Source organism: Anolis sagrei, chromosome 3 (genome assembly GCF_037176765.1).
Source record: "Anolis sagrei isolate rAnoSag1 chromosome 3, rAnoSag1.mat, whole genome shotgun sequence".
Lineage (NCBI taxonomy): Eukaryota > Metazoa > Chordata > Lepidosauria > Squamata > Dactyloidae > Anolis > Anolis sagrei.
Window position 1 is genome coordinate 164,777,962 of NC_090023.1, and position 20,731 is coordinate 164,798,692.

The following is a 20,731-nucleotide window of genomic DNA, read 5'->3' on the forward strand; positions in this document are numbered from 1 at the left end:
AGGGCCTTTTCTGTGGTGGCCCCTCGGCTATGGAATTCCTTCCCAAATGAAATTAGATCTGCCCCCTCCCTCCTAACCTTTAGGAAGCTAGTGAAAACCTGGCCGTGCAACAAAGCTTTTGTGGAATGATGTCTGAGACCGGCAATCGACTAATGGTACTGATGACAATATATGGACTGGATATACGGACTGAGTTGGACACGATTTTATCCTGGCGAACGGCTTTTATGTAATTTTATGTAATTTATGTAATGTAATTGGTAACTTAATGCTGTGTATTATGTTTTAGATTTTCAGTGTTAGCACTGAATCTTTGCTGTTAGCCGGTCTGAGCCACTCTGCAGAGGTAGAGGAGATTGGGATATAAAAGTTTTAAATAAATAAATACATAATAAATAAAAAGCCCTCTCAAGTTAGTAGCTCCAATGCCTGTTAATAAAAGGAAGATCACATAGTTCTGAAATCCGGAGTGCTGTTAGCCGGTCTGAGCCACTCTGCAGAGGTAGAGGAGATTGGGATATAAAAGTTTTAAATAAATAAATACATAATAAATAAAAAGCCCTCTCAAGTTAGTAGCTCCAATGCCTGTTAATAAAAGGAAGATCACATAGTTCTGAAATCCGGAGTGGGTCAAATGTGGCCCTTTGGATCCCTAGGAACAGCCCACGGTACCCCCAGAAACCTCTCAAACCCATCGATTTGTTGCAGGGGTAGTTTCGGGGTAGGAGAGTTATGTCTTGTAACTCATTACGTAACGGCTGCAGTAGTTCATAATGATCTGTTCATAGGCAATGCTAAAGATACTATACTGTATTCATTTCTATCCTTCAACGGCCTAACTGCCTGCTGCTAGCCATAGCAACCATAGCAACCATAGCCCTGCTGCCTTACAACTCCTGGGCAGGGTGCCTCCATGGCCCCACAGCCTCTCAGTGAGAGTACTTCAACGGCAAAACTGCCCGCTGCCGGCCATAGCAACACTTGCATGAGGCCATATTAACACCTCTTCGGCCTTGCTGCCTTACAACTCCTGGACAGGGCGGATCCATGGCCCCACAGCCTCTCAGTGAGAGTATTTCAACGGCAAAACTGCCCGCTGCCGGCCATAGCAACACCTGTGCGAGGCCATAGCAACACCTCTTCGGCCCTGCTGCCTTACAACTCCTAGACAGGGCGGCTCCATGGCCCCACAGCCTCTCAGTGAGAGTACTTCAACGGCAAAACTGCCCGCTGCTGGCCATAGCAACACCTGTGCAAGGCCATAGCAACACCTCTTCAGCCCTGCTGCCTTACAACTCCTGGACAGGGCGGCTCCATGGCCCCACAACCTCTCAGAGTATTTCAATGGATTAACTGCCCGTTGCTGGCCATAGCAACACCTGTGCGAGGCCATAGCAACACCTCTTCAGCCCTGCTGCCTTACAACTCCTAGACAGGGCGGCTCCATGGCCCCACAACCTCTCAGAGTATTTCAATGGATTAACTGCCCGTTGCTGGCCATAGCAACACCTGTGCAAGGCCATAGCAATACCTCTTCGGCCCTTCTGCCGTACAACTCCTGGGCAGGGTGCCTCCATGGCCCCACAGCTTCTCAATGAGAGTACTTCAACGGCAGAACTGCCCACTGCTGGCCATAGCAACACCTGAGTGAGGCCATAGCAGGGAGCATACCACCCCCCTGTTGTGTCAGCTCCACTGGCTGCCGATCCAGTTCCGAGCACAATTCAAAGTGCTGGTTTTGACCTACAAAACCCTATATGGTTCCGGCCCAGTGTATCTGTCCGAATGGATCTCCCTCTATGTCCCACTCCGGAGTCTAAGATCTTCTGGGGAGGCCCTGCTCTCGACCCCACCTCTATCACAAGTGAGATTGGCGGGGACGAGGAGCAGGGCCTTCTCGGTGGTGGCCCTCCACCTGTGAAATTCACTCCCCGGGGAAATTAGATCGGCAACATCGCTCCTTTCCTTTAGGAAAAAACTGAAAACATGGATTTGGGACCAGGCATTCGGACAACCGGGCAGATAAAGAAAGGACTTTGACAATGATTAGGAAATGATTAATGGAATAGAACTATGGAACTCTGAAAAATGAAACGCTGAGCATGAGAATAGTTTTTATATGATATGTTATATACTGATTGTTTTGATGGTTTTAACTGTGATAATTGTTTTAACTATGGTTTTGTACATTATGTGTAATTTGTATAGGCATCGAATTGTGCCTTTTTTGTAAGCCGCCCTGAGTCCCTCCTCGGGGGTTGAGAAGGGCGGGGTAAAAGTACCCAAAATAAATAAATAGCAACATCTCTTCGGCCCTGCTGCCTTACATCTCCTGGGCAGGCCATCTCCATGGCCCCGCAGCCTCTTAGTGAGAGTACTTCAACGGCCTAACTACCCGCTGCTGGCCATAGCAACACCTCTTAGGCCCTGCTGCCTCCATGGCTCCACAGCCTTGCGGCAAGAATACTTCAACAGCATAGTTGCTTGGCCATAGCAACACCTATTGTGTCTTAATTGTATAACATAAAGACCAGAATGAAATCCAAAGAAAATAGCGCACAAATCTGAAACAATTATAATTTGTAAGCCGCTCTGAGTCCCTTTCAGGGTGAGAAGGGCATCATATAAATGTAGTAAATAAATAAATAAGAAATATAGAATCATAGAATCAAAGAGTTGGAAGAGACCTCATGGGCCATCCAGTCCAACCCCCTGCCAAGAAGCAGGAATATTGCATTCAAATCACCCCTGACAGATGGCCATCCAGCCTCTGTTTAAAAGCTTCCAAAGAAGGAGCCTCCACCACACTCCGGGGCAGAGAGTTCCACTGCTGAATGGCTCTCACAGTCAGGAAGTTCTTCCTCGTATTCAGATGGAATCTCCTCTCTTGGAGTTTGAAGCCATTGTTCCGCGTCCTAGTCTCCAAGGAAGCAGAAAACAAGCATGCTCCCTCCTCCCTGTGGCTTCTTCTCACATATTTATACATGGCTATCATATCTCCTCTCAGCCTTCCCTTCTTCAGGCTAAACATGCCCAGCTCCTTAAGCCGCTCCTCATAGAGCTTGTTCTCCAGACCCTATGAGGAGCGGCTTAAGGAGCTGGACATTTCCAATATATTTCTAGGGCTATGTGTCTTACACCTGTTTCATAAAAAACAAGATTTGCAGAATTAAGAGTTTTGTATTTGATATCTAGCTTTACCAGCAGATGGGGCTAAACTCTTGAAAATGAAACATTGCTTAATAATAAAATGGAGACGAGAGAAAAAAACAAATTGATGCAAGGTGTATGATTTTAGCATTCAAAAAATCAACACTTAAGAAATAGAAATACCGAAGCTGCTTTTATATATCAAGAGGCCAATACCATTCAAGCATATAGTAATTACTGTTTCCACATCACACCATTTAAGGTTGGTTCAGAAATCAATTAAATTCTTTATAGGAAAATTCTTTCCACAAATATGCAAGATATGTAATGTCTGATCTAGCCCATTGCTGGATACTACCAACAGTAGTATTTTAGCTAAGCATAGAGATTTTTTATTTTTATTTATTTCGGGTACTTGTACCCCGCCCTTCTCAACCCAGGTGGGGAGGGACTCAGGGTGGCTTCCAGCCAGCACATATTTGATGCCAGCCGGCACATATTTGATGTGTGTTTTGATGAAGCAATACATCAAAACACACATCAAAACAATAATTATAAATAGTTTAAAACATTAGATTAATACAATCATTCCATCATGCTGAAAAAACAGGATTTACAAGAAAGTCTTTCTTTTTAACAATATGCAAGTCGACTTCAATGTATGGCTACCCTATGAATGAGAGATCTCCAAATCACATTATCATCAACAACCCTGTTTAGTTTCTGAGACTTAGGGCCATGGTTTTCTTGATTGAGGCTCCTCATCTGGAATATACTTTTCCTATTGCCTTCTACTTTACAATGCATTATTGTCTTCTGAAGATGCTACAAAGTACAATCTCAGTTTAGTCATCTTGGTTTCTAGGAAGACTTTGGGTATTTTCTTAGGGCCCATGTATTTGTCTTTCTTTTTAACAATCCATATAACCTTTCTCCAGCAACACATTTCATATGAGTTGACTGATGAATAATTTTCTTCACTGTCCAATTTTCACAATCACACATAGAAATGGGAAATACAATGCCATGGATGACACTAACTTTAGTACTCAATGACATATTTTTACATTTCAGGACTTTGTCTAGTTCCTTTAGAGTTCTCCTTCCACGTCCTAGATTTTTCTGATTTCTTGACTGCAGCCTTCATTCTGATTAATTACTGAGCAAAGGTATGGGGAATCTTGAATTAAAAAGACTCTTTCAGCAAGTTTTACACATTTGGCATGGCTTTTTATGGACTACAGCCCACTTCATCAGATGCCTGTATAATTGCCCCAAGTTGGCAGATCTCCCAGAACGCTGTGTCTCTGACCTCAAGATGTCCATCCTTGTGAAAAGGAACTTCAAAGACAGATTTCAAAGGGAAACAGCAGAACAATAACTATTTATCCTGTCGCTTTTTGTTTCACTACATGAGTTAGTCAACTCATCTATGCAGAGGTGTTTGTATTACAACCCAATTTTGATTTTTAACTGAAAATTCATCATTTAGGCAAATTTCACTGCCTGTAATTTTTGCACTCATAGTCCTCTTGAATAAAATTTTCTACTCACAAAAAGTCATCTACAGCATAGGTGAGCAATTTATAAATCCATGAACCACATATGCCTAAGAGGGTCACAGCCTTGCTAAAATGTTTCATTGTCTTCCAGAGGACATGGGAACATTTTACCACATTTGTTGGCCTTTTTAAAAAACACCAAAGATTTTTTTTCCAGTTTTGAAAACATGGTTCTATTGGTTTAAAACAGCCCAAATATGAACACAGATGGAGTTGGGGGAGATAGGCCTTGACGTTTGGGAGTTGTAGTCACTGGGATTTAAAGTTCACCTACAATCAAAGAGCATGCTGAACCCCACCAATGACAGAATTGGGGCAAACTTCCCACACAGGACTCCCATACTTAAGGCCAACTCCCTTCACCAAGGCAAGAAAACTTAATCAAAGCCCTCCCAACAAACAGCCATCCAGCCATAGATAAAGATAGATATATATGATTCACGCACAGAGAGATATAGTATCATAGATTTAAAGGGACCCCTAAAGAAGGAAAATTATATGTTGCATGTTCCACAGTGGGAAAACCAGACAATCTCCACATCAACACTGACAAAGAAACCTATCACTTCTTGGCCGGATATCTTTAATAAAGATGAATGTTCTACCAAAACTTATATTTCTATTTCAAAATATTCCGATAATAAGAAATCAAACCCTATTCAAAAAATGGAAGAAGGATTTATTGAAATTTGTCTGGAAAGGAAAAAGGCCACGAATAAACTACATAAATCTGATAGATAAAAAATCTAGAGGAGGGTTGGGATTTCCTGATTTGAAGACTTATCATGAGGCATGTGCTCTGTCATGGATAAGAGACTGGATGACGTTAGACAAAGAAAAGTGTTTAAATTTAGAAGGTCATGACCTGAGAGTAGGATGGCACGCATATGTTTGGTATAATAGAGAATTAAAAGAAAAAAACTTCGGTAATCATTTTGTGCGAGCCTCCCTACTGAGGACATGGATGAGATATAAAGCTCTCTTTTACAAAAACACACCATTGTGGGTCTCAGCAATGGAAGCACATCAAAGAAGATTGTTAGGATGGAGGGTTTGGCCAAGATATAAGGACATCTTGGTAAAAGGGAAAATGGAGATTAAATCTTTTGAACAACTCAAGAACTCTTATGGCAATATAACTTGGTTACATTATTTACAAATTAAAGAATATTTCAAACAAGATCAAAAAATTGGTTTTGACTGGGAAGAAAACACATGGGATAAAGTATTAAGAATACAAAAGAAAACAGTGACAATACTCTATAATAAATTGGTCCAATGGCAAACGGAAACTGAACAGGTGAAAACATGTATGATTAAGTGGGCCGAAAATTTAAGACGACCCATTCAGTTTAGAGAATGGGAGCAAATATGGAACAAAAAGTTGAAATATACATATGCCATGGACCTGAAAGAAAATTGGTATAAAATGTTTTATAGATGGTATTTGACACCGAATAAACTTAGTCATATGTATCAAAATGTCTCAGATAAATGTTGGAAATGTGGGGAACAAACAGGCACATTCTACCATATGTGGTGGACTTGTAAGGATACTACTAAGTTTTGGGCTTCTATCCATGAGGAAACACAAAAGATGTTGAAGAAGAGGTTCAAAAAGAAACCTGAGTATTATTTATTGGGATTTACAGATTCGGATTTTAAACTGGATGAGAATGAAGACAAATTATTTACATACTACACTACAGCGGCAAGGATTGTTTTTGCCAAATATTGGAAGAATGACCAAATACCGACCATTGAAGAATGGTTGGAGAAAGTTAAAGAAATAAGAGATATGGATGAACTAACTTTTTTGATGAGAAGAAATACTGGAAAATCACTAAAGAGAACAGATTGGATTTTTTTCTATGACTACGAAAAGAAACTTAAAGATAAAAGTTTTAGAGGACAAGAATAGATAAGTAAGTTGGAGAAGTAGAGTGAGAAGATCCTGAGGTTGGAGTGGAGGTCATTTTAGATTAGTTTAGGTGTTTTTTTTTGTTTGTTGTGTTTTTGTGCTACCCTTCCTTCTTTTCTATCCTCTTGTTATTGTTCCCCCTCTTTCCCTGTGTTGATTTATAAAATGTTTAATAAAAATTATTTGGAAAAAAAAAAAAAACACTGACAAAGAAACAGCAAGAAAGTAATTGCATAAAGTAATTACATATATTAGAAACCAACACTTTCTAATTACTTTATTTTCCAGATCTACAGACTGGGCCACAGCAATGCGTGGCAGGGGATGGCTAGTTATATTAATAAAGATACTTTGAATGTGGTTTTCCTGCTTCTTGTCAGGGAGTTGGACTGGATGGCTCACAGAGTTGGTCTCTTCCAACTCTGTGATTTTAATAAATTAAGGACTTATGTCTGAACTGTTATTTCTCCAGTAGTTCAGTAGTAATTACAAGGGGATATATTCACCTTCATTCATTCCATTTAGAATCTCTGTGAGATTTTCATGCCTGCTGTCGAATTGATGTTCCTTCCATGTTTCCCCATTTTCGCTTCGAAGCACTATCAGCTCTCGTTCCTTTCCTCGCATTGATCCGAAATGTGGTATTTCTACTATGACGGGGCTACATCAAAGAAAAGAAGAAGAAGAAGCCATTCATATTGTACATGTGTTATTCAGTTTGCTGAACACGTCTACTCACAGGTCTCTTATGTGTCATACAGTTAACAAGCACGCTTATGGGGGTAAAATGGTTAATAACTGGCAAAGCTACAAAACCCTTTCCAATTCAAATTGCAAATGACTGTTTCAGTGATCAATTACACACTGAGAAAAGCACACACAGGAGTGCTGACATACACCAATTTTCACAAAAATAAAGAGATTACAAAAATACATATATGCAAATAAAAAGAAAGGGTTTCAGCAGGCAAGCCGATCCTGTGCTTGGCTATGCATACACAGTGCCATGTACATTCAGGGCTGTGTGTACTCAACACTTTTACTGCTGTGTAAAAAGAAATTAAATTCGGTGCCACAAAAAGCTAGATTCTGCAACTGGTATAAATTATGCGATTGAAATTAATTTGGCCAAAGGTGTTTCAGTTTGCTCAAGCTACTTCTGCTATTTACAAGAAGATCCAAAAAACCCAATTGTTAAAATTCTTATTGAATGATCCTTTGCCTTTCTTTTGAGACACCAGCAGAATCTCTTTCTTTCCCTCATATATTATTTTCTCCCTCACATATACAAACACATAGCCCTTTAGATATATAACTTTATGTTCTCTGGGCTGCATGTCTGCAAAGAAGTCAAAAAAGAAAATATAAAAAATATTTTGTACCGTGTTATTGATATGCATGATAAGGAAATGCCAATTTATGCGGTTGATATAATATTGGGGGGAGGGGGGGGTCACGTTTCTGCTCCCTTCCTTGTAATATAGATCTTTTAATGGAGAATTGCAAGGAGACATAGATATCAAAGGGTATTTAAGATCCAGCCCCTAACCATGGGAGCGTGTATTATTTTTCAATCTCTTCTACATAGCTACAAGGACTTAACATTTTTTTAAAAAAGGAGGAGGAAGAAGCACTGGGAATATCGGGAGACCAAATATACCAAATATCACATCCTGCCTGTTGTGCAGAGTCACAGAATACACACAGCCCTTTAATCTGTATCAAAGGGTGATACGCCAGCATAGGCAAAGTTAGATTCGAAGGCACAGAAGAGACACAGTCAGACTTAAAAGGGGGGGAATAACCCTTGACATGCCACTTTAACATTGACTTTCATGGAAAACATACACCATTCTCCAGCATAACACTGACATTGAGGTTTTCATGTAGATGAAATAATGTAATGAAAAATGAACACAGGGGACCAAATGAATCATGAGCAGTACCGTCCTGATACATCACACTAGGAACCCAGCTCACTGCATTCAAACGGACCTACTTTTTCTATAACTTGAGCCAAAGGACATCCATTTTCCTCTACCTCCTTTTGTGTAAATTCATGTTTGTTTCTGGGTTTATTATATTTTATTTATTTATTTGTTGTTTTATTTATTTATCTGTTGTTTAACATCTATATGCGACCACTTGCTCAGCTGGTTCGAGGTTTTGGGCTTGAGTGTTACCAGTACGCTGATGACACTCAGCTTGTGCTGAAGATGGAAGGCCGACCGGACTCTGTACCCGATTGTTTCCATCAGTGCCCCGAGGCTGTTACTGGAGGGCTTGAGGGTGAATCCAGCAAAGACGGAGATCCTATGGCTGGGTCAACCGGGCAGTGGGGATATCCAGCTGCCTACCCTAGATGGTGAGGCGCTACGCCCGTCATCATTGGTAAAGAGTCTGGGAGTCCTTTTGGACCCTCTGCTGACGATGGAGGCCCAGGTCTCCGCCGTTAGCAGAACCGCCTTTTTTCATTTGTGGCAGGCTAGACGGCTGGCCCCCTACCTGTCCAGGGACGACCTATTTACGGTGATCCAGGGCACGGTCATCTCAAGACTGGACTACTCTAATGCCCTCTACATTGGCCTTCCTCTGTCAGTTATCCGGAAGCTCAAGTTGGTACAAAATGCAGCTGCTCAGCTTCTTGCAGGAATTCCGATGAGATGCCACATAACACTAATCTTACTACAGCTGCATTGGTTACCAATTGAGCACCGGATCACTTTCAAAGTGATGGTACTCACCTTTAAAGCCTTGCATGGACTGGGGCTGATGTACCTCAGGGACCGCCTCACCCCCTACCAACCCCAGCGATCCCTCCGTTCTGAGGACCAAGATCTATTGGAAATTCCCAGTGTCAAGAACTTGTGTCTAACAGCAACCAGACGCAGAGCCTTTACAGCAGTGGCACCATCACTCTGGAATACTCTGCCACCTGAAGTCCGTGCCTTCCGGGACTTATCAGCTTTCTGCAGGGCATGTAAGACATATCTGTTTTGACGGGCCTTTGATCTCTGATATTGCTGTTTTTAAATTGTTTTAAATTCTTTTAAAATTGTGTTCGATTTTAGCCTGTTCTTGTAAGCCACTCTGAGCCCCAGGGGAGTGGTGGCATATAAGTTTGAATAATAAATAAATAAATAAATAAATAAATAAATAAAAATATTTATTTATTTACTATATTTATATGGGGAAATCTATGGTAATGGTGATCAAATATAAGCTGTAGTGAACCTAGCCTTATTTAGAATGTATTAATGTCATATATATCCCTCCAACAAAGAAGAATCCCAGGTTTCAAAACTGATGCAGTTACCTAGTTGGGACATATCTAAGAACTAGAACGATATAAGCAAAAAAGAGTAGAACTGTAAGGTTGTTTCATTCTGGTGTAATGAAGTGTAGGTATAACATTACACAAGGGCATACCGGAACAGACTATTTGCCCATTTAGCAGAGTCTCAGCTCAAACTACAAGAGAGGAGATTCCATCTGAACATGAAGAAGAACTTCCTGACTGTGAGAGCCGTTCAGCAGTGGAACTCTCTGCTCCGGAGTGTGGTGGAGGCTCCTTCTTTGGAAGCTTTGAAACAGAGGCTGGATGGCCATCTCTCAGGGGTGATTTGAATGCAATATCCCTGCTTCTTGGCAGGGGGTTGGATTGGATGGCCCATGAGGTCTCTTCCAACTCTTTGATTCTATGATTCTATGATTCTATCACCTGGATTATTTAACTGGAGATGCCAAGAATGGATTCTAGGGACTTCTGCATTGTTACAAGAAGCGTGATATTTTCTACATTCACAAAGGAAGATACACAAGACCTCCCCATATGAAGGGCAGACATTCAAGCTATCTAGAAGATAGCCAGAAGACCAGGAGGTAGACACCTGGCATAGGTTTTCCTAGGAGCAACCAGTTTTATTGAGAGCTGCCTGGTCCTTTAATACTTGTGTCTGTTTGATCCTCAGAATCAATGAAGGGCGGTGGTGAGATGGCTTATCAATGACATTGGCATTTTCCCAAGTTATAGAATCATAGAATCAAAGAGTTGGAAGAGACCTCATGGGCCATCTAGTCCAACCCCCTGCTAAGAAGCAGGAATATTGCATTCAAATCACCCCTGACAGATGGCCATCCAGCCTCTGTTTAAAAGCTTCCAAAGAAGGAGCTTCCACCACACTCTGGGGCAGAGAGTTCCACTGCTGAACGGCTCTCACAGTCAGGAAGTTCTTCCTCATGTTCAGATGTAATCTCCTCTCTTGTAGTTTGAAGACATTGTTCCTCGTCCTAGTCTCCAAGGAAGCAAAAGTCATCTTTTTACAAGGACTGAATAGACACAGGCATTAAAGACGTAACTCTGCTAATGACATATCTGTCAAAACTCAATAGGACCTTGTCCAAGGATGATCTCTCAGTGGTTTTCTTCTCTGATACATGAAGCCTTTGCTTTTTTTTCTGGCAATGATGTAACACTAATGTTAACTGTGCTTAAATTCGTACAAGAATTTGCAACCAAGCAGGTTTTCATATTTAGGTAATGGAGAATATTTATAATGGGCCAGATTTGACAGGAACGATTAACCATGTCATCTTCATATTTCTTGGGTTACTCTTTTATAGCTAGAGTTGACTTTATTCAGCGTCTTGGGCTCTTCCATACAACCTTAGTGTCACCATCTTTGGTCTCCCAAGCCCCAGAAACACTCTTGGGTACCAATTCAAACAAATGAAGTACTACCCAATGTCTGTTGGTTGGAGGGATGAGTTAATCAGAATAGGCTTGCACAATTTGTGACCCACCACCAATCAAAATGCATGTATTGTTCCATGTAGGTAACTAGGAGAGATTTGCTGAGTTCCATTAAGGTTCATCCATTTTAGCTTGGTGAGTTCCCATTAGCATAGTCCTGTGACAGGATGAAATGTTATAGATGTATTCAGATTGGAGAATCGTGGTATCACCTCACCAACATATTAAGACAGGTGCACCTAAAGTTATCTGACTGTGTGCCTTCAGCCCAAGATTACAAGTGCATAATTTTGACTGTAAAAATACACTAGGTTCAAGTCTTTGTTTTCCGTGCCATTCCTTAACAAGATAAACACTGTTTTTGCTCACGGGTTTCATCACAGAAACATGAACAGTTGTGGATTATGTACCTTTAAGACATTTAAGCAGACAGTATCGTTAATCTCCCACAGAGGTTGTACATAGCCCTACTTCTTACATATATGTAAATATGTTGTGTATATATGAAAAAAGATCTAAACTTGTTATATTTTGTATTACATAGAACATTACCATGCCATGTAAACATCAAATAGCAAGTAATTGGTATGAGGTAGGGGCAAGTATGAGTCTTGTCCAGGTCTTTGTATTTTTCCAGTATGAATGAGAATAAAAAATAGTGATCATAGTAATAGCTTTTGAAATACAATTTGTCACAGAATCCAATTAACTTGATCACTAATATATCACATTTATTTCCTCAGGTGTATTAGACATAGAATCAAAAAAAAGTATTTAACTATGATAGATTATGGTTTCTCCAAACTTTTAATTGTTGTTTAAGTACTTTATTTGTGGATAATCCACTTGTTTGTTTCATCTTTAACCTGAAAAATATTTAAGCACACTGAAAACTGTCCCTGGAATACAATCTTTGCAGGTGAAAATGTCAGATACTGTCTCTACGTATAAGACCCACACACATTTTTTTCATGAATATAAACAATACTCACAGAGAAGGTATTAAACAGGTATTGAACACAGGACTGGGAACAACATGCTACATTAAATTTCACTCAAATGCAGACAGTCAAAATAGTCAAGTCTTTCAAACATCTTAAATATGTTGTTTTCTGATTACTGAGTACTATAAGCGTGTGTGTGTGTGTACACACACACACATGTTCCACATTCACATTTTGTTTTAAATCTAAAACACAACTTGGTTATAAAACGGTTAAGGTTTCATACTCTTATTCAACCAGATCATTTGTTACATTTTAATAAGGAGGACCACTACTAGTCACAGGGGTGGCCAAACTGCCACTCCTAGGCATTTTAAGAAAGGTATTTGATGTGACTGGTGCCTTTACTGTAGAGAGGACTGCAAAATCTGTGACCCTCCAGGTGTTTTGAACTTCAGCTCCCAACATTCCAATTGATCAAGCTGGCTAGGGCTTCTGGGAGTCGGAGTCCCAAAAACCTGGAGAGTTATAGGTTGTGCAGGCCTGCTGTAGAGGAATACCCTGAGCCCAAAAGGAACCAAGGATTCACCCATTTATACATTCAGTTAGTCCTTCGGTGTCTGTGTTTTTTTAACTCTGAATATGTTTTAATGGTTTTTAACTGTGAATTTTAAAATGCTGTTTATATTTAATTCTATTTTAATGTTTGCATATTTGTATATTTTACATTGTATGCTAATGCTTCTATGTTAAGTTGCTTTGAGTCTTCTTTGGGAGAGATAAAGGTGGGTACAAATAAATATAATAATAATAACAACAACTTTCAACATGCAGGCTGATTGTTATGGCTTTTTCTTGCTCACGGATGGTACAAAGAGCAAACTGTCTGGTTGCAGTTATCCAAACCCAAATCAAAGGGTCACACAAGATAGCAATGTGGTTTTTGAACTTTTTTTCCAAGAAACATGTTTGTCAAGAGACATGGCTTGACAAACTAACCTCATTTTTGTATTTGGATCATCCAGATATTTAGGACTAATTCAATTTGTGGGACTATTAGTTGAAATCTTTAAGCCGTTCTAGCCCCTGATGTCTTAAATATTGGTCAGAACAACCAGCTGAGACCCAATTGTATTGTCGAAGGCTTTCATGGCCAGACTCACTGGGTTGTTGTAGGTTTTTTCGGGCTATATGGCCATGGTCTAGAGGAAGGGTCCTCAAACTTTTTAAACAGAGAGCCAAATCATAGTCCCTTAAACTGTTGGAGGGCCAGATTATAATTTGGAAAAAAAAGAATGCATTTCTATGCACATATCTTATTTGAAGTGCAAAACCATGTAAAAACTACAATAATTAAAATGAAGAACAATTTTAACAAATATAAACTTATTAGTATTCCAATGGGAAGTGTGGACCTGCTTTTGACTGATGAAATAGAGTTGTTGTTGTTCTTGTTGTTGTGTGCTTTCAAGTTGTTTCAGACTTAGGTTGACCCTGAGCAAGGGCCGGGTAAATGACCTTGGAGGGCCACATCCGGCCCCCGGGCCTTAGTTTGAGGACCCCTCGTCTAGAGGCATGCCTCTAGATCATGACCATATAGCCCGAAAAAACCTATAACAACCCTGAGACCCAATTGTCCAACTGTCTTATTTTCCTTCTGGTGAGATTATACATTTAGTCTGCTGCAAAGCCAAATTTATAATAAAAGCCCTCCACCTGAAAGATCTCTTTATCTCACAAAATGGGGTCCCTTATCATGGTGATGAACTTATCTGGATTCTCATTTTACCAAATGTATGATTTAATCGAGTTTTATTGTGTTTTAATTTATTTTAGGTAACTATTACAGGAGTTTTTGTCATAGTGATTAGTTTTCATTTGCCTGTGTATTTTCTACCTATCTACTTCAGATATTGTTCTGTGGTAATGGAATATGTAGATTAAACCATAGGTTAGGCACAAGGCTCAGGGAAAACACCCTAAATCAGTTAGTTATGTTTCTAGGGCATATTTTAGGATTGTTCTATAGTCCAGTTTTTTTTTGTCGTGTCAGGAGAGACTTGAGAAACTGCAAGTTGCTTCTGGTGTGAGAGAGTTGGCCGTCTGCAAGGACGTTGCCCAGGGGACGCCTGGATGATTTGATGTTTTTAATCATCCTTGTGGGAGGCTTCTCTCATCATCCCCGCATGAGGAGCTTGAGCTGGTAGAGGGAGTTCATCCGCCTCTCCCCGGATTCGAACCTCCGACCTGTCGGTCTTCAGTCCTGCCGGCACAGGGGTTTAACCCTCTGTGCCACCGGGGGCTTTGTTAAAGCAGAAGTCCTCAAACTTTTTAAACAGAGGGCCAGGTCATAGTCCCCAAAATTGTTGGAGGGCCGGATTATAATTTTTTTAAAAAATGAATAAATTCCTATGCACACTGCACATATTTTATTTGTAGTGCAAAAAACACTTAAAAACAATACACTAATTAAAATGAGGAACCATGTTAACAAATATAAACTTATTAGTATTTCAATGGGAAATGTGGGCCTGCTTTTGGCTGACGAGATAGGATTGTTGTTGTTGTTATGTGCTTTCAAATCGTTTCAGACTTTGGTTGACCCTGAGCGAGGGCCGGGTAAATGACCTTGGAGGGTCGCATCCGGCCCCGGGCCTTAGTTTGAGGACCCCTGAGTTAAAGCCTTGCCACACATGATTCATGGGAAATACTCTTAAATATTCCCCATTGTAAGGAAAGATCAATAATGAAGAAAGACCATCATTTTACAGTGATAACATCCTTATTGAACTTCAGGTTATGATGACCACCCCATGGGAGAATTTGTATGACTATGTATGACTATGTGTTAATTGTGTTATGTGTTAAATGTTTTGATACGGCCAATAGGCCAATCAATAAAACGTATCCCATGGGAGAATTTGGGAACCACTGCCTAACACTTACAGTTGGCCACCCCTGCTTTTACAAAAGCCTATTTGCTGAAAATGGTCCAATTTTGGCCACACTATTCCTAACATTAGCTGATTTCAAAACCATTTAAATACCTTCTCTCCCAACATGACTGAAATAAAAAAGGACCATCACCATGAGTGCAGTTAGGTTTTTTAAAAAGTGTACTATAGTCAATGCCCCTGAAAACAGTTAAAATCCGTTTGAAAAATTAGGAGGAAAAAAAAGCACAGAAGTTATGAATGCAGAAAATGCTTGCAGTGAATTCCACATGCCTACAAGCACAAGATCAATTGGACAGGAGCAGTGCTAGAATAAAATCAAGCCACTATGATTTTTCTTTCAGTGATCGCTAAATCATCTGAAAGCTTCTTGGTTTGGCTGTTGTTGTCATACTTAACTTAAAAATGGGAATGATAAAAAAATGCAAAATGAAAAATGAAATTTTAAAAAAAAATCAACGCAAGTCAGAACAAAAAAAGGAATTAAAGAAAATTACTACAGACATTTGATATCTTTTCTTATAAAAATCCTACCCAATAAATTTTGTTCCTTGAGGCCCAAGCTGCAGGATTCGGCTAACCATGCTCTCGCCCTCATTTAGAGGGGGAGAATTGGTAGGAAGGTGCAGTTTACTGAATAACATCCATGCAGCAGGAAGAAAAACAAGAGGGGAAATTAGGAACAAGCTGTCATTCCCAACAGGACTTTCTGCTAGGGACCAGGTAAGATCTTGATTTCTCATACCCTTGAAAGAAATATATATTTAGGTTTCCCATATCATAGTGGATTGTTTGCCCTAATGTTAGCCTTGAAAAAAAATCTGCTTGTTGGCATTTGTGTTAGTAGGTGGTTCATATGAATTGCTACAAAATGCACATTTAGTTGTCCATTCTTCTCTCGGTATAGACATGCATCTATTAAGGATGGAAGAGGAGTTTTCTACCAAACAAACATTGAAAATCAAAGGCATTCAGTCATCCGTGGGTGCGGCACATATGTTTGTTGTACTTCAAAAAGCTGCCATTGTTTACATCTATGTCTCTCCAATGTATTTCTACCAAAAGTGGTTGGAGAAGGTTTTGGTTTATTGTTTTTCTTTCTCTAAAACATGAAGGACTTCTGTGGATAATCTCTTCCGCAGATCATGGATAAGTTAAGTTATTTAGTAAGGCAAAAGAAGGCCTACCTCTTAATGTTCAAAATGTTCCAACAGGAAGTACATGGATCCAAAGGGAAATGGGAGGAAGGGAGAGACATGCAATATCACAGCAAATGATTCACACAACTCACCCTAAGAATTGTGCACCTGAAGGCCCCATTTCTACCAGCCTACTAGCTAGACCTTCCCCTTCGACCATTGGTGGAGGACTGGCTAGTTTATGCCTCTTTACCAAACGGCACGTGATCCGGGTGGGCGCTGTACATTTTCTTGGTGGAATAATGATTCTCATGCCGTTGTGTCGGCTGCCCCTCATGGAACCCCCACGGGCATCAACCATAAAACTTACTAGAAAACTGTAGAGAGAAAAGGGAAGGAGAGACAAGAAGGAAATATCAAAAAAGCTGAATACACAAATATAAAAAGAAAATATCATAAGCAAAAAATATATAGTATAAACATTTCCAAAAACATAGATTTGTGTGTGTGTGTGTGTGTGTGTCAGGAGCAATCTGAGGAACTGCAAGTTGCTTCTGGTATGAGAGAATTGGCCATCTGCAAGGATGTGGTGGAGGCTCCTTCTTTGGAAGCTTTTAAACAGAGGCTGGATGGCCATTTGTCAGGGGTGATTTGAATGCAATATTCCTGCTTCTTGGCAGGGGGTTGGACTGGATGGCCCATGAGGTCTCTTCCAACTCTTTGATTCTATGATTCTATGATGTTAACCAAAAGTTTGATGTCCTTGTGGGAGGCTTCTCTCATGTCCCTGCATGCTGAAGCTGACAGAGGGAGCTAAACCCACTCTCCTCAGATTTAAACCGCTGACCTGTTGGTCACTGTTCTGTTGGGACAAGGGTTTAACACATGGTGCCATAGACTAAATCAGTGGTTCTCAACCTGGGGTCCCCAGATGTTTTTGGCCTACAACTCCCAGAAAACCCAGCCAGTTTACCAGCTGTTAGGCTTTCTGGGAGTTGAAGGCTAAAAACATCTGGGGGACCCCAGGTTGACAACCACTGGACTAAATGAAATAATTGCAATAAAACAATTAAAAAGAAATCTTACTCGACAAAAACAATGACAACACCAATAGCTCACTTCTCTACATATCTACTCAAATACCAATCCCATTAAGCCTATGACCCATTCAATACCCACTTACCTTGGAGCAAACCCAATGAAACCAATGAGTAGATATTCATAGGATTATGCTCTCAACCACATAATACCCACATCCCCAACAAAGGGTATAAATGTCATTCTTATTACGATTTCTAGGCACAATCATCTACACAAAGTTTGTGTGCTAGTAAATATTAGTAAAAATGACCATGTTGAATACATCAAAATTGCCACAGTTAATATGTGTATGTGTCAAAGACAATGAGACTTCTAATGTATCACTCATGCATTAAATCAAAAACATTGCAGTGCTAAATTAATCCGTAGCATCGCGTATTTTGAAGTGCAACGCTGACACGCAAAACAGAAATGTTCATAATGTTGAGTGTAATTTAGAATTTTATTCCACAAAAACATACAATTATTTTAGTACTGTTCATGTCTTTCAAGAATAGCATAGAACAGACTGCCAAAATGGTTTTAGTAGTAGAAGCTAAACTCTCTTTTTTAAATGCTATGATACAGGGCGTGGAAAAGTTACTTTTTGGATTACAGCTCCGGTGATGCACTTGCTGGTTTCAGGGTTTAACAAACTGTACCCCTCAAAAATAACATTTCCAAACTTTGATAGCATGTTATGGATCACCCTTGAAAGTCACCAATAATTTCTAAATGGGAAGATCAATAATGAAAGACAGGCCTTCTCTTTTCTAGTCCACAGCTGAAGACAGAAGATACCTGCTCAACAACTGCAGAAGAAGTGAAGGCTGAGAGGAGATATGATAGCCATGTATAAATATGTGAAAGGAAGCCACAGGGAGGAGGGAGCAAGCTTGTTTTCTGCTTCCTTGGAGACTAGGACACGGAACAATGGCTTCAAACTACAAGAGAGGAGATTCCATCTGAACATGAGGAAGAACTTCCTGACTGTGAGAGCCGTTCAGCAGTGGAACTCTCTGCCCCGGAGTGTGGTGGAGGCTCCTTCTTTGGAAGCTTTTAAACAGAGGCTGGATGGCCATCTGTCAGGGGTGCTTTGAATGCAATATTCCTGCTTCTTGGCAGGGGGTTGGACTGGATGGCCCATGAGGTCTCTTTGATTCTATGATTCTATGCAGTTGTACAGTGCTGTTCAATTTGGGTATAAATGGGATGTTATATGTGTCTGTTAAATACTCAGTATTTGCTCCTATAAACTAAAACTCTCATTTGTTACATGATCCATCCTGGCAGAACCACCACTGCTTCTGAGATATAGAGAAAGTGATACTGCTGATATAAGGCAGTGGCAAGAAGTCCACTATCTGCAAAAGTATATGGTTCTTTGATGCAGGAAGAATAGTGTGGGGTAGAGATCAAATTGAGAGAAAGGTTAACGGAAGTCAGGTATGCCTCTTAAATGCTCAGGGAAATCTGACCTCCTTTTGACTATATATGTTTCTTCAATTTTGACACCTATTACATTCACTAACCAACACATTAGGGGGCGAAAAAACACCCTTAGGAGATTCCATCTGAACATGAGGAAGAACTTCCTGACTATGAGAGCCGTTCAGCAGTGGAACTCTCTGCCCCGGAGTGTGGTGGAGGCTCCTTCTTTGGAAGCTTTTAAACAGAGGCTGGAGGGCCATCTGTCAGGGGTGATTTGAATGCAATATTCCTGCTTCTTGGCAGGGGGTTGGACTGGATGGCCCATGAAGTCCCTTCCAACTCTTTGATTCTATGATTCTAAGAGACCAAGAGACATTATGGGCCTCATCCCATGCAGTATTCTTTCCATTCCTCTGTGCTGCTGACTAGGGAGATGGGCAAAACTAACAAAATGAAGTTCAACAGGGACAAATGCAAGATACTCCACTTAGGCAGAAAAAACGAAATGCAAAGATACAGAATGGGGGACAATGCCTGGCTCGAGAGCAGTACGTGTGAAAAAGATCTTGGAGTCCTCGTGGACAACAAGTTAAACATAAGCCAACAATGTGATGTGGCGACAAAAAAAGCCAAAGGGATTTTGGCCTGCATCAATAGGAGCATAGTGTCTACATCTAGGGAGGTAATGCTACCCCTCTATTCTGCTTTGGTTAGACCACACGTGGAATATTGTGTCCAATTCTGGCCACCACAATTCAAGAGAGATATTGACAAGCTGGAATGTGTCCAGAGGAGGGAGACTAAAATGATCAAGGGTCTGGAGAACAAGCCTTATGAGGAGCGGCTTAAGGAGCTGGGCATGTTTAGCCCGAAGAAGAGAAGGCTGAGAGGAGATATGATAGCCATGTATAAATATGTGAGAAGAAGCCACAGGGAGGAGGGAGCAAGCTTGTTTTCTGCTTCCCTGGAGACTAGGACGCGGAACAATGGCTTCAAACTTCAAGAGAGGAGATTCCATCTGAACATGAGGAAGAACTTCCTGACTGTGAGAGCCGTTCAGCAGTGGAACTCTCTGCCCCGGAGTGTGGTGGAGGCTCCTTCTTTGGAAGCTTTTAAACAGAGGCTGGATGGCCATCTGTCAGGGGTGATTTGAATGCAATATTCCTGCTTCTTGGCAGGGGGTTGGACTGGATGGCCCATGAGGTGTCTTCCAACTCTTTTATTCTATGATTCATGTGTTGAAACAGTGAGGAATGTGCTTTTGCCGTTGAGGCCTACTTCTCGAGCGGATTTGGAGTGGCCGGCCTCTCTCCAGATTTGGCCCCTTGTGATTTTTTTTCTATGGGGTTTTTTGAAATCCTGTGTTTATGTGAACCGTCCAAGGACCCTACAAGATTTGAAGACCAACATCCAGGAAGAAATTGCCAACGTAACGCCTGCTATGCTGGCAAGAGTCATGACAAACGCCAGAAATCGGTTTACTCAGTATATGGAGAATGGGGGACGTCACCTACCTAAAATGATCTTCAAAACTACGTAAAACAAAACTTTAGGTATGCGCCTACATTATAAAAAAATAATTTCTGATTCATACAATGGGTTTTATTAAGTTTTGAAAAAGGGAAGTTATGCTGCCTCACCCTGTATATCCCTACCAGCAAGTTCTTTTAAATAGAGGCTGGATGTAAGTAAATCTCTAAATACAGATTTATCCATTAAATGATGGGAGCGTGACTAAAATGTATACATTTAGCCAGTGACTTTCTTTTATTCTATGACTCTCATAAAGTACAGTGC

The 20,731-nt window shown here is 40.6% G+C and overlaps 1 protein-coding gene across 3 annotated transcripts in view; it reads right to left on the reverse strand.

Annotated features, from left to right (window-relative positions):
- ANK3 (ankyrin 3) overlaps positions 1 to 20,731 on the reverse strand; it is a 719,992-nt gene that overhangs the window by 65,658 nt on the left and 633,603 nt on the right. For all 3 annotated transcript variants that reach the window (XM_067465652.1, XM_067465653.1, XM_067465654.1), the window contains 2 exons: positions 16,576 to 16,800; positions 7,140 to 7,294 (listed from right to left, as the gene is read on the reverse strand). In XM_067465652.1, the coding sequence (XP_067321753.1) occupies positions 7,140 to 7,294; positions 16,576 to 16,800 (380 nt within the window). The remainder of the gene's footprint in view (positions 1 to 7,139; positions 7,295 to 16,575; positions 16,801 to 20,731) is intronic.